Source organism: Moschus berezovskii, chromosome X (assembly GCF_049115385.1).
Source record: "Moschus berezovskii isolate FMDL1 chromosome X, NW_MosBer_1.0, whole genome shotgun sequence".
Taxonomy (NCBI): Eukaryota; Metazoa; Chordata; class Mammalia; order Artiodactyla; family Moschidae; genus Moschus; species Moschus berezovskii.
This window is the reverse complement of record NC_142488.1, coordinates 101,859,905-101,878,923: the sequence shown is the minus strand read 5'-3', so window position 1 is coordinate 101,878,923 and position 19,019 is coordinate 101,859,905. Positions and strand designations below refer to the sequence as shown.

General features: G+C 38.1%; 1 protein-coding gene across 11 annotated transcripts in view; it reads right to left on the bottom strand.

Annotated features, from left to right (window-relative positions):
• The window catches only part of LOC129564380 (UDP-N-acetylglucosamine transferase subunit ALG13), a 58,042-nt gene that overhangs the window by 25,157 nt on the left and 13,866 nt on the right, over window positions 1–19,019 (bottom strand). For all 11 annotated transcript variants that reach the window (XM_088834206.1, XM_088834200.1, XM_088834202.1 and 8 more), the window contains 13 exons: window positions 17,372–17,453; window positions 17,006–17,168; window positions 10,711–10,786; window positions 9,602–9,710; window positions 7,832–7,896; window positions 7,417–7,517; window positions 6,268–6,395; window positions 5,273–5,519; window positions 4,599–4,709; window positions 4,250–4,406; window positions 3,805–3,925; window positions 1,188–1,220; window positions 1,048–1,103 (listed from right to left, as the gene is read on the bottom strand). In XM_088834206.1, the coding sequence (XP_088690332.1) occupies window positions 1,048–1,103; window positions 1,188–1,220; window positions 3,805–3,925; window positions 4,250–4,406; window positions 4,599–4,709; window positions 5,273–5,519; window positions 6,268–6,395; window positions 7,417–7,517; window positions 7,832–7,896; window positions 9,602–9,710; window positions 10,711–10,786; window positions 17,006–17,168; window positions 17,372–17,453 (1,449 nt within the window). The remainder of the gene's footprint in view (window positions 1–1,047; window positions 1,104–1,187; window positions 1,221–3,804; window positions 3,926–4,249; window positions 4,407–4,598; window positions 4,710–5,272; window positions 5,520–6,267; window positions 6,396–7,416; window positions 7,518–7,831; window positions 7,897–9,601; window positions 9,711–10,710; window positions 10,787–17,005; window positions 17,169–17,371; window positions 17,454–19,019) is intronic.

Below are 19,019 nucleotides of genomic sequence, written 5' to 3'. Positions count from 1 at the left end.
TCAGCTGCCAACAAGGATTATTCTCCAATGCCTACTTCAAACATGGCCAAGGAAGGAAGGGCTCTGGCATAATCAAGAGAGCCAGGAAACAATTAACCAGGGAACTTCTCCAGGAAACAGTCCCAATGCCCAGGATGGGGGCCCTCAAAATGTCTGTCCAGCATGATGTCAGAAATGCTACAGGCCAGTAACTGTTTCTCCCATTCTCCCTGGATCTGATGGGAATTGCAATTGCAATTTTTTTAGTCCCTGCTCTACCACTGTAAATTGGGTATGTAGGGGGTAAATAACTTTGTATCTTTGGTTTCAGGCATCCAGATCAAGAGGAACCAAATCTGGACCCAATACAAAGAGTACTACACATTTTTCAGAAAACTTGGGCTCTGAGTTTAATCACACTGAAGGAGATTTTGGGGTTGCCTCCTTTGAGGTGGAAGGAAGTAATTGGTTTATGTGAGGGAGTTTCGCTGAATGTCGTAATCGTTAGTGCTATTAAAATATTTCCAAGTTTTTGACTTCCAGGCACAGAGAAGAGTCTCAAGGGAAACATGCTCAGTCCAGTGAAAAAGAAATGGAAAAGTAAGTAATACGTGTCACCTCCAGGTGGAAGCTGTAAGAGCCAGTGCACCATTCACTATCTTTTGTTTCCTGTCTTACCAATCATGAAAGGAGCTTCCATCAGCCTAAGCCCCTAAGCAGAGCCCTCCTGAAGACCTCCACTACACAAGCAGCACAGCCCAGAAATAAACTTTTGCTGTATTAAGTATAATGACCCATGACAAAATCCTCTAAAAAAATAATCACTGCCAATGTTCAAATTTCCTCTTGTATCAACACACATTAGAAACATCTAGGATAATTTCCAGAAAAATGTGATCTTAGATGAGCTAATTTCTGGGTCTCAATTTCTCCATCTACAAAATCAGAATGATACCCTAATACCTCATAGGACTGTTCTGACTTAAACACATTTAAGTGCATAGCTCTTAGAACAGTGCTCTAGTACACAGGAGCTATATGTGTTTGTGACTATAATTAAATACTTACCAAGTCTGCAGTAGATTCAGCTGTGCTATAAACACCTGAAGTGTCATAGTCTGGTTCTAGAAGATATAACCAAAGTACAACAATGAGCATTATTTTATAGTTTGAAATTTTCTAAATAATGAATATCAGATCTCACTGACCTGAAGGATAAATATATTCTTCATGATATCCCCCTAGGAAAAAAGACAGAAAAAGTGCATTTATGTAGAGCTTTTTGCTCAGCAGTATCAGATAGCCAGCAGTTGCCTTTTCTCAAGTTTTATGGGTACATGTTCAAAACGAAAATGTACACATCCTTGAAACAAGTGATTTAAAGCTTCCATACTAGTCAACAGATATTAAAGTCAGACTGGCTATAAACAGCACAAATTTCTCCTATGAAAATTCCCTTGGTTCTTAAGAGTTCAGGCAGACGTGAAAAACCCAGCTCTGTCCAATTCTGGCAGTAGATTATGGTGATTAACTTCACTGGCTCTGGAGTTAGAACTGTCTATAGATTTGAATCTTGAATAACTATCACTTTAGGCAGGTTATTTAATTTCTGTGTCTTCATTTCTTCACTGTAAAACAGGGATAATAGTACCTCGCTCATAGTGGGGTGAAAAGAACATAGCATGATGCTTGACATATAGCAAATGGTGATTATAAAGTAATGTGACTATAATAACCAACAGGTTGCTTAGGTGAACGTTAAAGGATTATGTCATGCCTCATGTTTTTCAGCCTGATACAGGTAAATAATAAATTGAAAATCACTTTGTTGTCAGAAAGTGGATTTAGAGGACTGAAGTACTTTTCTCTAAGACTACTATATCATTGAAATCCAGAGAAAATCAACCTTCAGTTGGACTGCTTTCCACCAAATAAAACCCCAAAGGTCAAAAGTGGATTTGATTCTTAAACATGTCACTTATCAAATACACATGCAGGCAGCTCCTCCAGAAAACAGGATTTAAGGTGAGAAAAAATACTTGGTTACTCTAAATAGGCCACTATAGGTGAACAGTACATCTGAAGGTACCCACTACACTAAAAGAAATAGACAAAGGGTCATCCTGAGTAAAAGAGCTGAGAATACGCATACATAAGCACAGGCATACACATGCATGTACAAATTCTTCAAAGATCATTCTTGGGCTAGATATTCTGTCCTCATTAAATTCTTAAAAATATATTTTTTCTTCACCATAAATAGCAGCAAGAAGAATGTAACAAGACGCTGACCAGTAAGTCAAATCATTCAGACCACCTCATGCCTCCTTAATCCACCCAATTCCTCCAGAAGTGTTTCAGGAGGCATACATCATTTTACAGAAAAACAGTAAAAATAAAAATAAGCACATTTCACAATGCAAGGCACTCCTAACAACTATTAACGGTGTGTGTATATATACACATATTTATGCTTTAGAGTCAGATAAAACCAAGTTCAAAACTGATCTCTGCCAGTCACAAAGGACCACATATTGCATGAATCCTTTTATATGAAATATCCAGAACAGGCAAATCCATTAAGAGAGAAAGCAGACTGATGGCTACCTATGACTGGTGGCATGGAAGGGGATGCTGGGGGGATAATGGGGAATGATCACTAATAGGTAAAAGTGTTAGTCGCTCAGTCGTGTCTGACTCTTTGTGACTCCCTGGGCTGTAGCCTCTCAGGCTCCTCTGTCCATGGAATTCTCCAGGAAAAAAACAGTGGAATGTGTTGCCATTCCCTTTTCCAGGGGATCTTCCCAACCCAAGAACTGAACCCAGGTCTCCTGCATTGCAGGCAGATCCTCTACTGTCTGAGCCACTAGTGAAGTGAAAGTCGTTCAGTCATGTCCGACTCTTTGGACCCCACGGACTATATAGTGCATAGAATTCTCCAGGCCAGAATACTGGATTGGGTAGCCTTTCCCTTCTCCAGGGGATCTTTCGAACCCAGGGATTGAACCCAGGTCTCCCACACTGTAGGTGGATTCTTTACCAGCTGAGCCACTAGGGAAGGCCACTAATGGGTACAGGGTTTCTTTTTCTAAAATTGATTGTGATGATGTATGCAACTTCATGACTACACTGAAAGCCACCATTTTCACTTTAAACACTGAATTGTACATGTTAGGTGAAGTGTACCAATGTGTAAGTTATATCTAAGTAAAGCTGTTATAAATGATTAAATCTCTGCCATTTACCAAGTATATGATTTTGGCTATGTCATTTTCCTTTTGAATCTCAATCTCCTCATATATAAAACAAAGATACACATTCCTCAGAGGGACAAAGTATTATATTAAATTTTAAATATAATTCTTAGTACAGTGTATGGCCATCAGAACTCAATGAATAGTAATGTTTATAGATAAAATAGACTTCTTCAGGAAAATAAATTATTTCATAGCAGTCTTGTAAAATAACAGTCATGGGAAAATCTAAAGTAATTATACAAATGGTATGGACAACATGAACAGTTCCTTACTAATAAAGAATAGATATTTCCAATACTGAAATTTCACCAAATTGAAACTCACTGAAGACCTATCAGAGAACTGAATATTTTTAACAATGTAGTGGCCTTACAGAAATAGAAGTCTGTCTTTCTGAAAAATATCAAGACATCTTCAAAATCTAGCAAGCTCTGATATAAGAACTGATAACTTTCAAAATGAGCTGCCAGAACAGAGTGGAACTCTTTCCAAACCAAAACTTTAGCCCTGTTGTGCTCATACCACAAGAATCATCTTTTTAAAAAATACTGAACTGTAACTGACTCACCACTGTCACTCTGGCCATCACCCTCCTCTGAATTCAAAGGCTGTTTGCCTGAGCTATGTCCTCGCCTCGCAACACAGTACCTTGAAGAAGCAGGAACCATTGCAGAGGGCCCTCCAGGATTCTGTACCAAAGAGATACACACAACACAATGTCCCTATATAGTCAGAGAAAAAGGTAAAAATATTTTAAATGTACTTCAGAATCAAAAATATGTGAGGAAGTAATGATCAAGAAAACAGAAAATTTTAGTCCATACTTATCTGTAAGAACAACTTAAAAAATTCCCCTAATTTTTAAAAGCTCTAAGATGAAAACTCATGTTTTCCAGGAAGGGCTTTATTTGGTAATTTGCAAAATAGCTAAAAATTTATCCACATTACCTTTACTTAAACAAAATAAAAGAGAAAAGTAAATAGCTCTGTGAGTAAAACTTTGAACTTCTTACAGGTAAAGCTGGATAAGCGGTTTCATCCCCTTCTTCCACTTCATAAAAAGTAATGGTTTCTTCCAAGCCCCTGGGCATCTGTCCATTCTCTGGAACAAAGCTAAATTGGCACTCCTTATTCATACAATGCATCTGGCGGTGACTACGTCTAAAGGAACTTAAGAAGTTTGCAGAATGAGAAGGGGATAAAAAGATAAAATATGATACTAACTTGTTTCTAAATTTCTAAATACTAGTTCAAATGCCTCTATGTTGACACTTTAAAAATATTAGTCCATATATTTATTGCATAGCAATAAAATCAGACTCACTCATTTTCTCTAACCTTCCACACTTAAAGTTCACTTACCGAGATCTATAGAAGTTATCATAGCTCTGGCAGCACCTTTTACCTGGACCAGGGTAAAAACCAATTTTAGGGCCTGCCATGTTGTGCCTGTTTATAAAGCGAGATGAATCCCTAAGAATAAGGGGGGTAAAAAACAGAACTCTTATTTACTAGTGCTTGAGCAGTCAGTCTTTGTAGTTAAATAGAATTAACATATCTTTCTAAAAACGATCAGAGAAAGAGCTTTGCTTTCCTCACTACTGACATTAGGCCTATCCATTGTTTTTAACTGAAGTATAGCTGATTTACAGTGTTGTATTAATTCCTGCCGTAAAGTGATTCAGTTATATATATACATACATTCTGTTTTCCTATTCTTTTCCATTACAGTTTGGCCTATTCATTATTGATAGATTCAGTGCCATATACATGGCACTCAGTTTGATGGCATCCTATCTTCTAGCATCTTTTCAACTGCTCCATATTCTCCTAGACTGTGAGAATACGAGTCTTCCATAAGTTTGACCAGAATTTAAGTATACATCATTTCCATTCGCTACGTCCCTTCAGGTAGAGATTAGAAGAGAAATCTAAACTATTAAGATATTTCTAAGTTCCACTGTAATTCTGCGCAGGAATTATTTCCAGTGTCTAAACAGAGATGTACATTATCTTCAAAGTTAGTTAATACCTACCTGGGCATCCCATATCCCCGACCTTGTCTCTGAGATGAATGTTGAGGATGAAAATGTTCATTAGACATAACATTGCCAGCTGTCTGTGAGTAGTGCATTGGAGGGCCATGCCCATAATGCATACTGTGCTGAAGCCTGGGTGGGAGAAGGGGTTCTGCCCTGCTGTAAGCCATAGTCATATAAACCTCTTTCCCTCTAACTTTCTTGAACATCTTCTTCCGTTGCTTCATGTCCATCTCTGACATAGCTTTCAAGAAAACAAAGCAGTAAGCTTCATAACCAAAGCAAAAGGTCCAAGGTATCCCACAAATGTCTAGAACACTCAGATGTTTTTCTAGGAAAGCCATATGAATACAGGGGAAGAAATTTCTGTATTTTCAAAGGATGTACTAGGGAAAAAAAAAAGGAGGTACTAGGTGTTCCATTTGGAAGGGCAAAACGAACAAGTAACTTCTATATCGCTGGACATCTCAGCACTATCTTTAGTACAGGCAACTTTTGTCATCAAAACAGAGTCAGTCATTCAATTTCCTATGTTATTATTATCCAAGAAATTATGCCTATTAATATCTCTGGTTGCTTCCATGAGATGCTTTCCTAGTTCTTTGAGAAATCTTTTCCTTTCAAGTTGTAGAGCTTAAAGCCCACGCCAGCTTAAGCTTAAACAAAGTCACCTACACAGTAGTTCTCAGCTAGGGACAATTTTGCCCCTTCCCTCCTTGTGGTACATTTGGCAATGTCTGGAGACATTTTTGGTTATCATAACTTGGAAAAGAATGCTGCTGGCATCTAGTGAGTAGAGGCCAGGGATGCTGCCAAGCATCCTACAATGCACAGGACAGCTCCCTACAACAAAGTATTATCCATCCCAAAACTTCAGTAGTGTCAAAGGAGGAACTCTAAACCACGTTAAGACTTCAGTTACAGCTTTAAAAATAAGTGCAATGTAGATAAGTACAAGAAGAGGAAAATAATAAAACTTTTCGTATACAAACCTATTTCTGGGATGTAGCCCCCAGAAATTTTCTGGTAACTTCTTCCTTTCCTACTGGGCATAGCATTCCAAGCAGGAACAGGTGTCACTTGGGTAACTGGTTTTAAGTCAGCTAGTGGAACAACATGCCTTAAAGGTAGAGATAACAACATGAAGTCACTGCAAAACAGTCAATTCTCATTTGATACACATCCCTCCTGCTTCATGTTCAAGTGTTTTCTACTTAAACCTGTAACCCCTAGCCTCCTTATTGAAGTTTTCTTTGTACATTAGAAAACTAAGAGCAGTCTATATAAATTCATAGCTGTTTATAGCACATATCACATTCAGTAGGAAAGATTGTGGTAGACTAGTTTACAAATAATTGTTGCCTCTCCTTGGAGAAGGATTATATTTTCTCACCCCACTGACTTTAGGCTTAATTATGTAACATATTTTGGCCAGTAAAATGTAAACATATGCTTTAAAAGTCAGCACATGGTTTGACATGTTTTCATTTTCCACCTGCCTGTGATCATGGCAGCGTATGTCTGGATAGAGCCCTTGTCAACTTGGGCCCCTTTGTTGACCTACTATGAACATGCTAAATGAGAAAGAAATGAACTCTGTCTTAAGTTTGCTGAGAGTCTGGTTGTTAGGGCAGCACAGCCTAGTTTAATGGTTCTCAAAGTGGACCAACAGCATTAGTACCACCTGGAAACTTATCACAAGTTCAAAGTCTTGGACCCCACCACAAACTTACTAAATCAAACTTTAGGGATAGAGCTTATCAATCTGAATTTTAACAAGCTCTCCATGTAATTCTGGGGTATGTTAAAATTTGAGAACGAATGGATTAGCCTAATTTGATATTGGCAGAGGCTCAGTTAGAAAACTAGCTTTCAAATTAGTATAAATTTATATCAGAATTTTGTTTACTTAATATTTCTAATAAGTTGGCTATTACCTAGGATTTCAAAACTTATGCATAGATATACTGAAATTTCTTACTTCATCACATGCTTTTACAATTCAAGGTAAGTTATCTTAGGCCAGTACCAGATATAACTTTGTTCTCTTACTAGCATCCTGGTAATTCTCAATTTAATACTATAAAAAGGCATCAAGAGCCAAAGATTTTAGTTAATTCAACAAATTATTATATTCTTACTTTTCTGCCAGCTCTTCAATGAAGACTGTTACTGAACTGTTTTCATTTCCAACTTCCTGAATATGAGCATTATAATATCTTCCACCTGATTCCAAGCGAACCTGAAAGAGGGGAAGAGACAGTAAGAACACATCAAGTCTTGAGTCTATCAGCAGATCTGGCTTTTGCTAAGCAAAAATACTTCTTCTCCCAAAATGGAGTTCAGTATCTACTTTATAAAGCAGCTGATAATAAACACTGCCAATCCAGTTCAATGGAGGCAGCACAAGCTGAAAAGCTATACACTTTACATATAATCACAAGTTTGTAATTAAAACCTAACATAAACATCAATTAGTTTTGTTAATCACGTATTAATGACTAAAACCACAATCTCAGAAAAACAAATTACTGATTCTTTAAAGAAGAAACTAACCTGACATTTGTCTCCCAAATAGTACTGTCTCCCAGCATACTCCATATAATCAGACTTTTGAAGTTCTATTAAAAGAAAATGAAGATTCAAGCTCAACTGAACTGGTTCCTTTCCTGTTTTACAACAGTTCATTTTCTAATTTGTTTTTACCACAGTGTTTTTGACAATGCTACCTACCCCTATATGGAGAAGGAAATGGCAACCCACTCCAGTGTTCTTGCCTGGAGAATCCCAGGGACGGGGGACCCTGGTGGGCTTCTGTCTATGGGGTCACACAGAGTCAGACACGACTGAAGTGACACAGCAGCACCTACCCCTATAATCTAAAATCTGTAGGGAAAATGTCCTGAAGCAGGGTTCCCCAACCTCTGGGATCTAACGCTTGATGATCTGAGGTGGAACTGATGTAATAATAAAAATAAAGTGCACAATATATGTAACGTGCTTGAACCATCCCAAAACCATTCCCCTCCCGGTCCATGGAAAAACTGTCTTCCACAAAATCAGTCCCTAGTGACAAAAAGGTTGGGGACTGCTGTCCTGAATGGTCTTTCCATCACTCTTAATGGGTTATTACTGTGGTCGATTTAAAGAGATTTGCCAGAATAGTTCTGTGCTATAAGACACAAATAAGTGGAAACTCGGAGGTTATAATCTTAGAATTAGTCATACACCAATAAGGTTCAATTTGAAAGTAACACTTCAATTTTTTTAAAAAATTTTTTAAAAAAGAAAAAGAAACACTGTGCAGCTTCTTCAAAGCAATACAGTTTTCCCTTGAACAACATGGGTTTGAACTTCAGGGATCCACTCATTTGTGGATTTTTTTCAATAGTACTGTAAGTACCAAGGTTGGCTGAATCTGAGGATGTGGAACTGTGGATACAGAGGAATTGGGAATACTGAGGGCAGATTATATCTGGATTTTCAACCACTTAGAGGATCAGTGACCCTAACCTTCATGTTGTTCAAGGGTCAACTGTATTTTTAGCAATTTATTGTGTTCTACAAGGTATTAACCTCATTCTAGATTATTAACTATACCTAGGTTCACCACCAAGGTCCAGGGAGTTGAATACGAAACATTAAAGGCTACACTGATGGCAGAACTTTAAGACCTAATTTGATGAACTTAGTTATAAGGAGAGAGAAACAATTACCTATTCCAGGGGTTGGCAAATTTTCACTGTAAAGAGCCAGATAATAAATATTTTAAAGAATGTAGGCCATACAGACTCTGTTGCAACTATTTAAATCTGTCATAAAACCTTATGGTCACTGAAAATTGAATATAATTTTCATGTGTCACAACATATTGTTCTTTTAATTTTTCCCTGCCACTTAAAAATAGAAAACCATTCTTAGTTCATGGACCATACAAACACAGGTGGCAGATTGGATTTGACTCACATGTCACAGTTTGCTAACACTTGACCTATTCATCTATCATTCATCTTAACACATTAAACTTAAGTGGAACTTATTTCCACTTACAATTCTGGTACTCTTAAAGTTATCTAAAGACAGAGTCTTTGCAAAGTTGAAGTCCCTGATGAACATCAGACTCTAAAAGATCCCTCACCAATTCTATACCTATTTGCTTCCTCCTTTGGACTTAAATCATGTATTGAGTAGGCTAAAAAGTACCATATAAACACATAAAAGTGTTTTTCATAACCATGGTCTGAAAACATCTCTTATTTTAAAAGAATTTGCAAAACTGTTCTCCTACATCTGTCAGGATTCAAAAATATCCTGTTATTTCATTACCTTTTCTGCTGTCCAACCAAACATCAAATTCTACATTACGATAGATTTCTGGATCCAGGGCTTTGAGCACTTTATAGGGGAAGAGCATCTTTGATGGATTTTCTGGAGACTAAAACAAAAATAATCATGCTACAACTCACCATCCTTAAGTCTTCCTTCTATGAAGAAGGAAGAAATAACGTTCTTTTCCTTCTCATAAAACTATGTACATATAGGCCTTTCATTCTTTATTAAAAGAAATAAAAATCACAATAAGTTTTACTGTGTATTTTAAAAATCAGGAGTCTAAATAAGTAATATGCAGAAATCTAAAAGGTTATAGATGGCAGAAGGGAAATATTTTCTAAAGCATCCAATAACTCAGGACATATATAAACCAATGCAACACAGACAAGAATTAAAGATTCAGTCACGGCTATTCAACAAGTCTCATCTTGATATACACACAGAGGTGCAAGTGTTTCTGCACCCAAAAGTCACCTGGACAAATCTGAAAACTTTACTTCATTTTGATCAAAATCTGTTACAATTTCCAAAGAATTAGCTTTTTCTTCTGCTTTGCTAGAATTTCATGGTATTCCATACTGTTTCCTAATTACCATCACTTGAGGGCATACACAAAGATTGTTCTAGTAATATTTGCCCTATTTAGCTAGTCTCAAACTGAAGGTTTGCTTGATTTTAGACCTATACAGATGGTAAAATTCCTCTTGCTTCTCCAACTAGGATTACTGCCTATTTTCTTTGAGTAAAACAGGAATAAACATTATTCTCTTTAATGACAAAAAGAAACCTTAGCAACAGAAGATTGACTGCAAACTAAATATCCACTAGGTTTCTAATATTACTTTAACTTGAAAACAACAGCTTCTGAAATTTCTGAAGTGTTCAGAGTAAGCTATGGAAAAAAATTACAATTCCATAAGAATAAAAATTCAGAGAACATTAAGCACACATTTTACATTTTCAGATCAAGACTTCCACAAAGGAAAACATCAGCTCCTCCCCCACCCTATATAACTAAAATGGACCATCTGACCTTTACTAGTTTAACTTATAATATTGCAAACCAAGATTATGAAAATTCTGTGCCCTAGAAGATCTCAAACCTTTGTTTCTTCTGTTCCTTGATTGTACCCCTCTGGTATATTTTCAACATTGCAGCAGGCACCCCACTCTTCAGTCCTAATTGAAAAGATTTAGAACAAAGAGCTTTATATAAATGCAGTAGCTAAGAAGTCTTAAGTCTAATGACTATACCACCACCTAGTGGTAAAGTAGTTCAGTTCTAAAAATGAGGCAAATATTTTCTTCATCCCAACATCATGCTTCTTTTCCTTGAAGTACGTGCTACATACACCTCCTGTATTTCACCCTTCCTGTGGGGAGAAAATCTTAAGATGGTCACTATGGTCCCCACCTCCTGATGTTCACACGCTTGTACGATTCCATTCTAAGTCGGCATCTAAACAATAGACAGGATGTATATCATTATATACATGATGTATAGTATTCTTGCCTTGAAAACCCCACGAACAGTATGAAAAGGCAAAAAGATAGGACACTGAAAAATGAACTCTCCAGGTCGGCAGGTGCCCAATATGCTATTGGAGATGAGCAAAGAAATAAATGCAGAAAGGATGAAGAGACAGAAACAAAGCAAAAACAACACCCAGTGGTGAATGTGACTGGTAATAGAAGCAAGGTCTAATGCTGCAAAGAGCAATATTGCATAGGAACCTGGAATGTCAGGTCCATGAATCAAGGCAAATTGGAAGTGGTCAAACAGGACATGGCAAGAGTGAACGTCGACATTTTAGGAATCAGCAAACTAAAATGGACTGGAAAGGGTGAATTTAACTCAGATGACCATTATATCTACTAGTGTGAGCAAGAATCCCTTAGAAGAAATGGAGAAGCCACCATAGTCAACAAAAGAGTTTGAAATGCAGTACTTGGATGCAATCTCAAAAACAACAGAATGATCTCTGTTCATTTAAAAGGCAAACCATTCAATATCATGGTAATCCAAGCCTATGTCCCAACCAGTAATGCTGAAGAAGCTGAAATTGAACGGTCCTATGAAGACCTACAAGACCTTTTAGAACTAACACCCAAAAAAGATGTCCTTTTCATTACAGGGGACTTGGATGCAAAAGTAGGAAGTCAAGAAACACCTGGAGTAACAGGCAAATTTGGCCTTGGAGCATGGAATGAAGCAGGGCAAAGGCTAATAGATTTTTGCCAAGAGAATGCACTGGTCAGAGCAAACACCCTCTTCCAACAACACAAGAGAAGACTCTACACATGGACATCACCAGATGACCAACAGCGAAATCAGATTGGTTATACTGTTTGCAGCCAAAGATGGAGAAGTTCTATATGGTCAGCAAAAACAAGAACAGGAGCTGACTGTGGCTTAGATCACGAACTCCTTTTGCCAAATTCAGACTGAAATTGAAGAAAAGTAGGGAAAACCACTAGACCACTCAGGTATGACCTAAATCAAATCCCTTATGATTATACAGTGGAAGTGAGAAATAGATTTAAGGGACTAGATCTGATAGATAGAGTGCCTGATGAACTATGGACAGAGGTGCATGACATTGTATAGGATAGAGGGATAAAGAAAATCCCCAAGAAAAAGAAATGCAAAAAAAGCAAAATGGCTCTCTGAGGAGGCCTTACAAATAGCTGTGAAAAGAAGAGAAGCAAAAAGCAAAGGAGAAAAGGAAAGATATAAGCATCTGAATGCAGAGTTCCAAAGAATAGCAAGGAGAGATAAGAAAGCCTTCCTCAGTGATCAATGCAAAGAAATAGAGGAAAACAACAGAATAGGAAAAACAAGAGATCTCTTCAAGAAAATTAGAGACACCAAGGGAACATTTCATGCAAAGATGGGCTCCATAGAGGACAGAAATGACATGGACCTAACAGAAGCAGAAGATATTAAGAAGAGGTGGCAAGAATACACAGAAGAACTGTACAAAAAAGAGCTTCATGACCCAGATAATCACGATGGTGTGATCACTCACCTATAGTCAGACATCCTGGAATGCAATGTCAAGTGAGCCTTAGGAAGCAACACTACGTACTGGAGTGGGTTGCCATTTCCTTCTCCAGGGATCTTCCCAACCCAGGGATCGAACCCGGGTCTCCTGCATTGAAGGCAGACGCTTTAACCTCTGAGCCACCAGGGAAGCCCTACGAACAAAGCTAGTGGAGGTAATGGAATTCCAGTTGAGCTATTTCAAATCCCAACAGATGATGCTGTGCAAGGGCTGCACTCAATATGCCAGCAAATTTGGAAAACTCAGCAGTGGCCACAGGATGCAAAAAGGTCAGTTTTCATTCCAATCCCAAAGAAGGGCAATGCCAAAGAATGTTCAAACTACCACACAATTGCATTCATCTCACATGCTAGCAAAGTAATGCTCAAAATTCTCCAAGCCAGGCTTCAACAGAGGTTCAACTTGGATTTAGAAAAGGCAGAGGAACCAGAGGTCAAATTGCCAACATCCACTGGATCATAGAAAAAGCAAGAGAATTCCAGGAAAACATCTACTTCTGCTTATTGATTACACCAAAGCCTTTGACTGTGTAGACCACAACAAACTGGAAAATTCTTAAAGAGATGAGAATACCAGACCACCTGACCTGCCTCCTGAGAAATCTGTATGCAGGTCAGGAAGCAACAGTTAGAACTGGACATAGAACAACAGGAAATAGGAAATATTGGTTCCAAATAGGAAAAGGAGTACGTCAAGGCTGTATATTGTCACCCTGCTTATTTAACTTATATGCAGAGTACATCGTGAGAAACACTAGACTGGATGAAGCACAAGCTGGAATCAAGATTGCCAGAAGAAATATCAATAACCTCAGATATGCAGATGACATCACCCTTATGGCAGAAAGTGAAGAAGGACTAAAGAGCCTCTTGATGAAAGTGAAAGAGGAGAGTGAAAAAGCTGGCTTAAAATGCAACATTCAGAAAACAAAGATGATGGCATCTGGTCCCAACACTTCATGGCAAATAGATGGGGAAACAGTGGCTGACTTTATTTTGGGGGGGCTCCAAAATCACTGCAGATGCTGATTGCAGCCATGAAATTAAAAGACGCTTACTCCTTGGAAGGAAAGTTATGACCAACCTAGATAGTATACTAAAAAGCAGAGACATTACTTTGCCAACCAAGGTCCATCTAGTCAAGGCTATGGTTTTTCCCGTGATCATGTATGGATGTGAGAGTTGGATTATAAAGCTGAGTGCCGAAAAATTGATGCTTTTGAACTGTGGTGCTGGAGAAGACTCTTGAGAGTCCCTTGGACAGCAAGGAGATCCAACTAGTCCATCCTAAAGGAAATCAGTTCTGAATATTCATTGGAAGGACTGATGCTGAAGCTGTCACTCCAATACTTTGGCCACCTCATGCGAAGAGCTGACTCATTTGAAGACCCTGATGCTGGGAAAGATTGAAGGCAGAAGAAGAAGGGGACGACAGAGGATGAGATAGTTGGATGTCATCACCAACTCCATGGACATGAGTTTGGGTAAATTCCAGGAGTTGGTGATGGACACGGAGGCCTGGTGTGCTGTGGTCCATGGGGCTGCAAAGAGTTGGACACGACTGAGTGACTGAATTGAACTGAACTATTATCATTACACTGCATAACAATGTAGTGCCCGTCTTGCTGATCTCTCTTTTGCTGACTACAAGGAAGCAGCCATGTTCACCAACCCCATGCAGCACGGAGCCAAGGGTTATCTCTGGCTGTCAACAAAAAGCTGAAGTTCTTAGTCCTAGAGCTGCATGGAATTGAATACCACCAAGGACCACCTGGATTTTTCCCCAGTCAAAGCTCCAGATGATAACTCAATCTTGATCAAAACCCTCATTACATTCTTGTGACATCCTAAGCAGAAGATCCAGCTAAGCTGTGTCCAGATTCCTAAGTCATGTAAACAATGAGATAATAATGTTGTTTTAAGCTCCTAAGTTTGTGGAAATATTGTTATGTAGCAAAAAATAACTAATACACCTTGCATTCCTACTACTTAGTTTCTATAAGCCTTTTTTAATTGGACGGTAATTGCATTACAATGTTGTGTGGTCTCTGCCATACACCAACGTGAATCAGTCATAATTACATATATATATATATATATATATATATATATAAAATCTCCCCTCCCTCTTGAACCTCCTTCCCTTCCCCCATTCTACCCCTCTACGTCATCATAGAGCACCAGGTTGGGCTTCCTGTGTTATACAGCAGCTTCCTGCTAGTTATCTATTTTACGCATTGGTAATGTATGTATGTTAATGCTACTTTCTCGATTTGTCTACCCTCTCCTTCCCCCACTATGTCCACCAGTCTTTTCCCTAAAACTAAGCCTCAAGTTGTTAGGATGAATAATCAGTGAAGCATGAAGCAACTTCTACCCTGATACAAATGGTTGCCACCCCCCACATCCATAATACAGTCATCTCTTGGTGTCCATGGGAGATTGGGTCCAGGACCCCAGGCAGGTAACAAATTCAAGACTGTCAAGTCCCTCATGGTCAGCCTTTTATATCCACAGGCTCCGCATCTGGATTGGGAGTGCTGACTGTAAGTTTGTTTATTTAAGAAAAACCTCTTTATCCAAAAAAAAAAGAAGAAAAACAAGCATTAAACATTCAAGAAATAGAACTGCAAGACAACAAAAAGGTTACATCTGACTAGCACCAAACCTATCTGAATTCCAGACAGAAGAATCAGGAAGAAATATAAGATGACAGTTACTTTACGATCTCAAAGTTTTTGACTAAATCTGTTCAACACAGCTGTTTCCTAAGAGGCCACACAATGTACACTTCTAGTGAGTACCAAAGGCAGACACTCAAAAGCGCCTAAAACTCCCCTTTAGCCTGAGATTCTTTTCTAATAGCTGGATGTATGTGTCAAGTAACCACTATGAACCTCAGTTACCATCTACAAATCAACGGTACCGATTTAGAACTAGTTGTTCCCCCCCGCCAAAGTGTGGTCATGGACTACCTGTATAGAATATTTGGGTATACTTGCTTAAAAAGTAGATTCCTGGTCCTTCTCTGACCTTCAATTTTAAAAGGAGACCCCAAAATGTGCCTTTCTAAACAACCACCCTAAGTAATTTGTATATAAGTTTGAGAATCATGGGATTAGACCGTTCTAAACTATTTTTGGGGCTCCAAAATCACTGCAGATGCTGATTACAGCCATGAAATTAAAAGACGCTTACTCCTTGGAAGGAAAGTTAGGACCAACCTTGATAGTATATTAAAAAGCAGAGACATTATTTTGCCAACAAAGGTCCGTCTAGTCAAGGCTATGGTTTTTCCCGTGGTCATGTATGGATGTGAGAGTTGGACTGTGAAGAAAGCTGATCCCCGAAGAATTGATGCTTTTGAACTGTGGTGTTGGAGAAGACTCTTGAGAGTCCCTTGGACTGCAAGGAGATTCAACCAGTCCATTCTAAAGGAGATCAATCCTGGGTGTTCATTGGAAGGACTGATGCTAAAGCTGAAGCTGCAATACTTTGGCCACCTCATGTGATGAGTTGACTCACTGGAAAAGACTCTGATGCTGGGAAAGGTTGGGGGTGGGAGGAGAAGGGGACGACAGAGAATGAGATGGCTGGCTGGCATCACCGAATCTGTGGACATGAGTTTGAGTGAACTCCGGGAGTTGGTGATGGACAGGGAGGCCTGGCGTGCTGTGATTCATGGGGTCGCGGAGAGTCGGACACGACTGAGCGACTGAACTGAAAGTTTCTTCTAGCAATTAAAAAACTGATTCTGGGGTCAGACTCGAGATGTGTCAGGAGGGGAAAATTCCCCCCCACCCCTCCTGAGTTCTTCTGGCTGGACTAATAATAAAATTTACACAAGACAGATTAACAGAAGAAAAGGAATAAAGAATGATTCTGACTTGGATCAAACACCCAAAGCCTGAGTGTTTCACAATGCAACATATCTTTTGGTAAAACGTCTCTTCTCCCATTAAAAAATGTATATCCCTGTACATAAAAGCATACATATATACATACATGTGTGTGTACATGAAGTTGGCCCTTCATTACAGCAGGTTCCACATTCTCAGATTCAAACAACTGCAGATGGAATTGTTTGAACCTGTGGATGCAGAGCCAATGGATATGGAGAGGGCCGACTGAACATACTACATCATTTTATATAAGGGACTTGAGCATTGAGTGTTTTGGTGTTTGCAGGGGTCCTGGCACCAATCCTCTGCAAATGTTGAGAGAAGACTATATAGAAATAGTCTAAATCACAAGCTTGCCAGGTCCCTTCCAATTTCAAATGAGGCACAGAAACAAGATGATCCTATAGTTGACATCCCTTTTCCCTTTGTTACCTATCTTGAGTTGAACTCTTGTAGTCAATATGGACATCCTCATTGCCAGTCACAGCATTGTTCCTGTTCTTCTTGGAACCACTTCGAAACAACTCAACTGCAGTCTTTAACTCTTCTTCATCCACAACAAACACATCTTTATAGAGAATTTCATATAATACAGCTAAAGGAAAAAAAATAATCAAGACTCCAGTTGTCAAAATAAGAGTTTTTCCTAACAATGTGAAAATAGCTATAATCCAGTATACAAATTCAACAGGCACCAACAAAGTTTTAAAAGAGCTATTTATGGTGGCCCCCCCAATTTGAAGATAGGCAACAAACCAACTGAAAGCATACCTAAACATTTATAAAGCCCTCACATACCTTGACAAACAGCTGCACTTGACTGAAATTGCTTTGAGTACACTGAATCATAATGACCATTACTTGAATAGCAGAGTAGAATCTGAAAAATAACACACAGAACAAGTTAATGGTAGACATCCTACAACCCTGAAATATTTGAAGCTGCTAATCAGAAATCAAAAATTAAATGTATTTGCTTTTTAAAAAAGTGACTTTCAGATTCCACATGTGATATCATACAGTATTTGTCTTTCTCTGACTCACTTCACTTAGCATACATGTCAATTAAATCTCCATAGAGCTGGAGAAAAAATGAGTTTTAAAATCTAAATACAGATAAATGAAAGCTGTATGGCATTAAAAGATTTTCTTGACAGTGACCTTTATTTTTTTACTTTTATTTTTTAATAAGTGAAAAGAATCTGAAAAATATATATACATATATATATTATATACATATATATAACTGAATCACCCCACTGCACACAAGAAACTAGCACAATACAGCAAACCAACCATGTCCATAAAAAAATATTTTCCAAAGTGGTTATGCAATTTATACTCACACTAGCAGTATACTAGAGAGTTTAAGTTACTCCAGATACCTGACACATTTTCCATCCTTTTATTCTTTAACTGTTTTGAAGTTGTTTTTGTAATTTTTTGTTCCTTTCTTCTGTCCTGTTCCCTTATGAGCCAATGACTTCCTCTAATCTTAACATCTGGATTCTTTTCTCTATTATGTGAGTGTATCTATTATAGATTTCTGGTTTGTGGTTAGCATTAAATGTATATATGGCAATCTCTCTACATATATGTGATGATTTTAAACTGCTGATCTCTTAATTCCAGATGCATCTTATCAACTGCATTTTTATGCTTCTCCCCTCACTGTTTTGACATCATATTTTACATCTATTTTGTGTATCCCTTAACTGATTATGGATATAGGTATTTCACTGCTTTGTCTTTTAACCTTCTTACCATCTTTGTATGTGGTTTATACACACACACACACAAACAGAACATTATTCAGACAAAAAAGAACGAAATAATGCCATTTGCAGCATCATGAATGCACCCAGAGATAATGGTGCTAAGGGAGGTAAGACAGTTACTTTTAAATGTCAAGATTAAAACCACTACTAAGGTAACACTCTGAGCCTCAATAACATTCCTGATAATATACCACACAAGTCCTGATTTATAAATTTGCAGAAGACGGGAACTTTTACAAATTGAGTGAATGTAATAGAAAGCCTAACAGAAGTCAAAAGGCATAGCTTAACTTCTAAAAATGGAGAAAACAGGACAAATACACCAAAATCCCAAACTTAAGACTATGGGGGAGGAATTTCAATTTATTCAAAATGTTATTCACTGTATTATACAGCAGAGTATCAATATGCTATATAGGAGCAATACTACTAAACCTCCTCTTAAATGCAAATCCTGCTTGGAGTGGGTGAAACTTTGCAACTTAAATCTTGTTGTGTTTTACTTTAGCTTGATATGCCCTCTCAGAACTTTGAAACGGATTATATTGACAGAGTTATGATTTCAAAAATAAAAAGACTAGGGAAGAATAATAGACCTGGGGTCATAGAACTGGTTTACTGGGAGAAATTAGCCAGGGTAGTGTAGGAAAGTAGATAAAAAAGAGTGC